General features: G+C 43.5%; 1 protein-coding gene across 1 annotated transcript; it reads right to left on the reverse strand.

The window, feature by feature from the left end:
• Window positions 1-2,732: 2,732 nt before the first annotated feature.
• TXN (thioredoxin) lies at window positions 2,733-6,244 on the reverse strand (the record flags this gene model as incomplete). The annotated part of the gene is made up of 4 exons (XM_010293792.1): window positions 2,733-2,954; window positions 4,517-4,582; window positions 5,397-5,456; window positions 6,140-6,244. Coding segments are annotated over 4 exons (294 nt in total), but the record flags the coding sequence as incomplete, so codon positions are not given.
• Window positions 6,245-8,219: the final 1,975 nt, after the last annotated feature.

The following is an 8,219-nucleotide window of genomic DNA, read 5'->3' on the forward strand; positions in this document are numbered from 1 at the left end:
GACATCCCAGCCTTTTCACAGCCACATGGAGCAGGCTGCAGCCATTCCCTGAGGGGAGGAGAACTTTTTCCTGAAGCGCTTAGTCCCAGAAGACACCTTTGTATGTTGTTTCTTCTCTGCCATGTACCTCAAGTTTCCTTCCAAACATTCCAGGCAGCCAGCCACCCACTACTTCCCTCTTAAGGTCCCAGATCACTGGGTCAAAGCAGCCAGTTCTGTTCATGCAGACAGCAGACCAAAGAGCTCAATGAGGCAGCGACTCTGCGGCACAGCTCTGACACATGGCAACACCAGTCTCACTCCTTCACATGAAAAACAATCAAAACCACACGCCCACTGAGCTCTCCAGCATATTGGTGGGCACCCATGTGGCAGGGCATACAGCCCATTTTTTGATCCAGGCTACTCATACCCATTCCACTTAGGGCAAAATGTTTAGTTGCTGTATCTAGGCTTTGTGAAAGGCTGAAACCCCACATTCTTGCCTGTTGGAAGACTTGGTCCAGGTGTACTGGGGTCCTCTTCCTCCCAGTAGGGCCACTGTTGCTATTAGGAACTGAGACTACTTAACGTCACAGCTAGGTGTAACCATGAGGCTTTTCTTTCCATCATCCATAATGACAAGGACCAACTTCAAACACTCCAATTCTGGCACAGCTACACATTTGAAGAGAATATGCTTGCTGGCTCCTTTAAAGGGAAAGTTTACCCACACACAAATCCTCACTGCATATTCCTCAAAGAGCCAAGCCTTGAAGAACAGCTCCTTTCAAAGGTGGCTATGCAAGCTATTTTCATCACTCTCTGCCTACATGTCAGCTCTCAGAACAGGAGGAGACTGCAGCCCAGGAAGCTGCAGACTCACCATACTTGTATGAACTGCTCTGCACCCCTAGCTTCAGCACAAGAGCTATTCCAGCCTCCCTGACCTTTCCCGATCCTATCTTGAACATCCAGTCACTTCTTTGTCACCCAGATCTTTCCAGCCTGTTGCAGAGTGGCATCTTATTAAGGGAAAAAACAAAGCATTAGGTCAAATTCAGCACGTGAACAGCAGCATTTTCCATCAACTGCACTTTCCCCCTCCTGTAACAGTGGGGTCTGGCCTCACCTCAGCAGAAATACTGTGTGTTGCAGCACATCTTAGTAGCTTATTTCTTAAGGATGAAGCTGGATTTTAGGGGCTCCTACTGAACTTCACCTGCACTTTTCACCAGGGATTTCTAAAACCTTCCTTGCTCCCAGCTACAGCCCAGAGTGAACAAGCAGGCCACTCTAGCTTTTAAAAGCAATGCTTGTTTGCAGATGGTGTGATGTTAATAGCGCATTCTTGCTCCAGCTTCATTTTACTCTCTCCTCCCAAGTCTCTCTGTGGCACCACTTAGGGTAGTGGCTTCCCACTTATCTGTGTCAACAGTCTTTTAAACACACAGCTGCACTCCTTAGTCAAATAGCCAAAGCTGCACAGAAAACATTTTGCATGTCCTCCATTGCATAATCACAGCCCAGAGCTTACATCCAAGAAAGATCCTTGATGTCTCATCCTCAACTGAAGGGTGTGGCCCCTTCCTGGACTAGAAAAATCTTGTTTCAAATAGGCAACATACACAGCAAGCTGTTGACAGCCCCCCAGTCCTCAAGAGCCAGGAAATTCATGCATGCTTGTGAAATGAATGTAAGGCTGAGTCACACATGAGTGCCCTGCCACAAAGACCAGAGGCTCACTCATTCCACACTGTCTGCATATGTAGCAGGAAGTCTTGCTTTTGCATCAGCAACACTCATCGAGCAGCACAGCTCATCTAGCTCTAACCATATCACCAGGCATAGCTGCTAGCTACAGCCCTGCTTCCGTATTTACTGAATCCTTATCCAGGACAACACCCTAGCCACCAAGAAAGCAGTCTTGTAATGGTGGAAAAACACAGCAGTTCTCCCTGGTAACTCTGGGAAGAGCAGTGGAATGGTATACTGAGGCTGGCAGCATTAATCTAGACAAACCCATGCAGGTTTGGAGGACTGCCGAGTCCAGTTTACTGTCAAGCACAAAAAAGTGTCCAGTATGTTCTCAGAATACGATAGTACAGTCAATTGAAAATGGCAAGAATACATAAATGTACATTTTCTTGGGCTTAAGGCACTAGGAGTTTTACCTCTTCAGACATCTGTTCCAGACTATTGCCTAGGAACAAAGCAGCCAAACTTGGAAACTAAACATACTTTGCTAGTAATAGAATCAGAAGGTACACCAACAGAAAGGCGAAACTGAAAAGGCAAAAATGCCCTACCTTACACTTCCAAGGTAGGACTGGTATTGTGTTCCAATGTTGAATACACAGGCAAGTCTTAGCTTTGAAGTCTAAAATGAAGCTTGAAATTTTTTAAAAGAATCTTCAGGTAAAACGAGGTAACAAAAGAAAGAACCTATCCCAGCCAGTGACCATCCTCTTTTCTACAACTCCTAAACTCTCCTTTCTGTACCTGCAAGCTAGACTGCCACTTTTCAGATCATAATCTGGTGACTACTACCTGAGTAAGGCAGCAGCAAACTTCTAAAGCAACTGTCATTACCGTCCCACACCATGCAATTTTCCAGCCCCAAGAATAACCCAGTTGCATTTGACAAGAGTCCTTGTATCCAGACAGTGCTCCTTTAACACAGCAAAAACTGACACCTTGGTGATGTTATGAAATTCCTCACATTTTCAAACACAGTGCAATATCCAGAAGTGAAGAATTTACACTTTATTGTACTCATTTACATCAATCAAGAGGATAGTTTCCACCACTTATCTAGCTAGCTTGTTTAGATTTTTATTTTTTTAAGTAGAAAAGTTACAGGCTATAATTTAGCTGAAGCAGTCATGCTTCAATGTCTCCACAGCTGAAGTTTAGACTAGACTTTTAATGGTCTCTTCCAGCTTTTCTTTATTGGCCCCAGAGAACTCCTGCACCTGTAAAGAGAGATTGAGTTTTAGATCTCTTGCATTCAATGCTTCATTGCATTAGTTGCACAGCATCCAGACACATACATATACATCTATTCAACTCTGCTACCACCAAAACATTTTCACCCCCAAAACACAAGTACTGTGCAGATGTTCATCTATTCATCTCCCACGCAACTCATGTAAAAATTGGTACAAGAGTCTGTCACGAATCACTTCCAGACTACCATTGTTGGAGCCTTCTACACGTAAAACAAGGGAAAAGACAATGGTCTTCAAACCCGAACCAATGGTATGTTAAGACTCCAATACAGGTTTGAAGAAACTGGAGGTCACCACATAGCAGAGGTAGCTCAAAGTTACCTCAGGCTGCTCAGAACCCCTACCAATCAAATTCTGGAAGGACCGCTCCAGATGACCTGTCCCTGAGCCTGGCTTCTCCTGAGAGAATTGTCCTTGTTGCAATTTACACAGCAGAGACAAAGGCAACACTCATGTCTCAAACAGCGTCTCTGTCTTCCAGTAACTACAGGGGTGCGAGGTACAGAGCAGACTACACTACAGGCCATGAAACTGCTCGCCCAATACTCATGTGTCCAGAGACTGCCAAGGTCACCCAAAATAAAAAGTCACACTACATGGTGAAGCATATCACCTTCACACACTGTCACATCATTATCTCAATTCTTCCAATTACATTATGAAGCTATGGAAGTTCACCCTGAGAAAGCTGTCAAAGGTTCATTATTAGTCAGGATTTGGCCCCATACTGAATTGAACTGAAGTTCGCCCAACATCTGACGCTCACTTTTCAAGGAGCAATGCCATTGCCTTCAGCCATGAAACTTCCATCCAGGTACTGGTTTACTTTAAAAAAAACCCCTATTTTCAGCTTGCTGGGCAAACTAAAAGGCCAAGATAACACATTTAGCTCAGTAATTCAGGCAGTAGGCACTCACAGCTACCCTGCACAGGCAGCCCACTACACTGTCAGAGCATGGTCTGCATCCCATCTCATCTACCTCTTGGCAGAGGAGGCACAAGAGGTCTGTTCAGTCCTCTGACAGGGACAGGACCTCCATTTTACAGGTTACACAGCCTCTATGTAAAAGCATCCATGCAGTTGTTTCAGCTGTGTGCTTATGCAACCACATTAGAGACTTCTGTTCAGGTACACAGTCATGTCTCTGCTCAACTGTAAGCTGCATCCAGAAAACAAATACTAACCAAGAGCAGTAAAAAGCAGGGTGCTAAGCAGACAGACTAGCAGTCTTAACCCAGACATCTAACCCCACTGATGTCTCATGAAGCTCTGCCTGTAAGACTGACCCATAACACTAACTCAGCTCACTACTTATGAACAACAGGGTTTGCTTCATCAGTTATTGCTGGTCCATGTCACATTTGCTGCAGCAGCAAGGTGAACTTGTTCACTCTCAGGCATGTCTTAATGCCAATGGTGCCCCAGGTACATTATCAAAAGAGAGCAGGCTATGTAGTCTAACATTCCCAATCTTCATTCAGGTGTATAGCATGCCTGCTCCAAGTTCCAAAAGAGCAGAGCCTACCTTCTTTCCACTCTTGTAGAACTGGAACGTTGGCATACACTTCACATCGCAGTGTGTAGCAACATCCTGGAAGAGACAGAAAACAATCTTCAGCTGCGCATGTCTGAAGGATGTCAAAAATTAGAACCCACCAGCTGTCCTTTGTTTAAGTGATAGGGCAAAGCCATCACTGCTCAAAATGAAGCAAAAGCACTTCCAGTAGTGCATCATTAACAAAAACAGTGCAGTGTTAACACCTCCCTGAAATAAGCCTGAAAGATCCTCCCTTCAGCATTTAATTTATGCAACAGCAAACACATATACTATGCCTGTACTCTGTGTTTGGAAAAAAAAACAGATCTCTGCATCAAAACAGATGTGACTATTTGTAAGGCTCAAGAGCCCTATGGCAACTCTTGTGTTTCAACCTGACATTGTTCAAGTACCTATTCAACATTGCTGGAACTGGTACACAGCAGACATTTTATTGCACTTCATTCAAGACATGAAAGAGGAAACAGTGCCAGGAGCAGTGGACAGACCAGACAGATCACCAGACAGTTGTGAGCCATTAGTTTTAGGGAAGACTAGATCAAAGCAGCTTAAGGCCTTAGACTAACACCCCTTCCCAAAGCAGAGGGTCAGTGTTCAAGATATCCAACATATGCCATAAGGCTTCAAGTGTGCAGGTGACCGTGGCAGTTTGTTCTGTTGAGGTGTCGTCTAAACAAATAAAACATTCTTTCCAGTCTAAGTGCTAAACCCCTATCTCTGCTTCTCAAGGTTGAGGTAATCTCTCATTTTGTTTCAGTATCTGCAAAGACGTTTTAAAAGGACTTCTTCATTGTCACTTGTGTGGAAACCATTAGCTGCCCTCTCTCAGCGTTACCCTGGACCATACCTGGGCATCATCCACATCAATTTCGATGAACACCACATCACCATACTTCTCACACAAACTCTAGAATGAAATAAAAAACTATACAGTTACAGTGTTCCAGGAAATGTTTCTTTTAAAAAAAGACACATTAATGTAAGTTGTAAGGCTAGTGCTGTGCTCACCCCTTGCCTTGTTACCTTAAAGCAGCTGTTTTAGTGACGAGAGCAAAGGTTTTATTTTCTGCTCCAATACCTGAAAGAGTCTGTTGAAACTTGCTCAAACATACTCCCCACAGAGAAGATTCAAATGTCCCAAGACATAGGTGAGAGGCCTTCTCTTACAGCCTTCAGCTGATCATCAAAAGATGCTAAAACTTCTCTCACACTTTACCAGGAAATAACATTGCCACCTAAACCCATCTGGAGTGATTACAATAACTGTGTACAGAAGGATAAGCATTGTTTCTAATCCATAACCCACCTCTTGAGGCAACACAACTCTCGGATCCCTTTAGACCCGATATGCATGTAAGCATTAGGATCGCAAGAAGTTAACCACATTTGAGCTAACAGCTATATCAAAGGTCAGTATGTTTAACTTTATAGTCTCAAAGTAGACACTTCTGTGACTTACCCCTTTTCCAGAAAATGCTGATAATCATGTATGGCAAGAGGAAGCTTCCTCCATTTTCTCATCATACAGCACAAAAAAATTTTCATATATACTTTAATACAGTTGCCAATATAAACAGAAAGGCTACTTACGTGGAAAAAGGGCTTGATCATTTTACATGGTCCACACCATGTGGCAGAGAAATCAACTACTATAAGCTTCTCACCAGCAGACTGCAGTTCTGCCTCAAATTCAGACTATAAAAAAAGGAATTGAACACATTAATGATTTTCCCCCTCCCTTCCAAAACAATTTAGACTAATCTCAAAGCTAGCTTGCTCTCAGCCTTCACATACTAACCATTCTGGTAGCTCTTAAACACTTCCCATACCTGGGGTATTTGTACCATCATGTAAATGCTTCAGTATGAATTCCTTTCATCAGTGCTAGCATCAGCCAGTGTCTTATAACTCTTCCTTTAGAAAAGACCACAATGCTCAGTCACTCCAACTCACTGAATTGTGGAAACATAAGCTAGAAATTCATCTAGCCTACAATCCTCAACTCTGGCAGCTCTATTTACTGTTACCCCCTGAACATGATCCTTATGGTTTTTAATAATCTACCTTCTCATTTGTCTTGGCAGGATGACATCCATTCTCTTCTGAAGAGACTTTCCTCTACAGAATTTAAAAAGGACACAAACAAAAAGTACACTCCTCCAGTTTGATGCTTTTTCCAATCAACAGCTAACATCAAAATGATGTTGTGTTGTTTACAGCACATTTTCTAAAGCTACCTCATAGCAAAACAAGTAAAATAACTATCCTAAGTGAACCAACATGTACCATCACTAGCCAAAGCAATGCTACACGAACAGACTACACAAGTCACAGCCAATACTTATTTAGAGCTTCGAGTCTGTTGCACTTGGTCACACCAATCATTTTTGGACAATGTTCTTTGGAATTTAGAGCTCCTTACATGCCTTTAACCATGTTTTCTGGTCAAAAAGTGAATGTTTTAGCAGAACTGAAAGACATTAAAAGCAATAGATACTCGCATGCTAGCAAGAGGTAAACAAGTATCTCAGGCAGAAGCAGAAAATGCTAATCAGCTACTTCCTGACAGTTTCTTTCCCAAAGCAAGTACAAGCCACTTCAACATTCCTCAGCTTCACTCTCATGGCAATGCAGGCTTCAGAAGAGCTGTTAAGACAAGCTAAAATTATGCATATAAAAGATAGCTGCTTTATTCTCCCCAACATAACAGACCAGAGCATTATAGTTCTGTCAGCAACAGCTAACTGAAAGCAATAGGGTTACTGCCACATGTACACAGTGGCTGTTTTTGCAGTGCAGGAGTTTAATGCCAGCTTCTGCTATCAGCCACAGTAAGTTGAGACTTGATTCTAGCAAGCAATGCCCCCCCATTAAAGAATGCCATGCAGGTGAGGAGCCAAGGGTGCACACAGTCAAACTGGTCATGAGCATATTTAACCAGCAGTGCCCCAGCATTCCTATGTATAAACCTGTGTGAAAGTCTTTGTAAGTTCCTGTAACTTCAAATATACCCAGCATTACATCTCCCTGTTAAGACATTTTTCCCTCCCAATGTAGCTATCTTCACAAGTGCAGCCTCCACATGTTGAGTTCTTCCATCCTTGCACCTTGGATATTCAGTCTACTCTGCTGTAAGATCAGTAGCTAACACTCCACACCACCTGCTCTCAGTCTGAAAGAGATGGGAACAGTAAGCATTCCTGTCTCTCCACATTTCTGCCACTCCTGTCCTGACGTAGTATGCATTTCTGCACTGAACCACAGAAGTACCCCATTCCCACTAAAGTTCAATAGCCCTGTACGCAGCAATCCACACCAGCTGCTCCCTGCAACTACTTATACCACCAGTCCCTCAGTCAAGCCTCACCCCTCCTCACGTTCAATCCCTACAGCTTGGTTTTTAGCATAGCTTCTCACACCCCTGCACTATAACATCACCAACAGCTCTCTATCAATTCCACTTCCTGCACCTGCCAGCTAGGCCATCCTCTTCTGACACTTACATGTTCTGTCCAGCTGCATAATTACTGCAAAGAAGTCCAGCCTGGGATGTGTTCATCATATGGCCATACACCTCAGGTTTGCTATTGCACAGAACAATAAAGGGAAAGTGGGAGGGCAGGGTGCCTACAGTTGGTCACACCACACACCACTGGAGACCTGGTCCTGA

Source organism: Phaethon lepturus, unplaced genomic scaffold (genome assembly GCF_000687285.1).
Source record: "Phaethon lepturus isolate BGI_N335 unplaced genomic scaffold, ASM68728v1 scaffold56458, whole genome shotgun sequence".
NCBI classification, from domain to species: Eukaryota; Metazoa; Chordata; class Aves; order Phaethontiformes; family Phaethontidae; genus Phaethon; species Phaethon lepturus.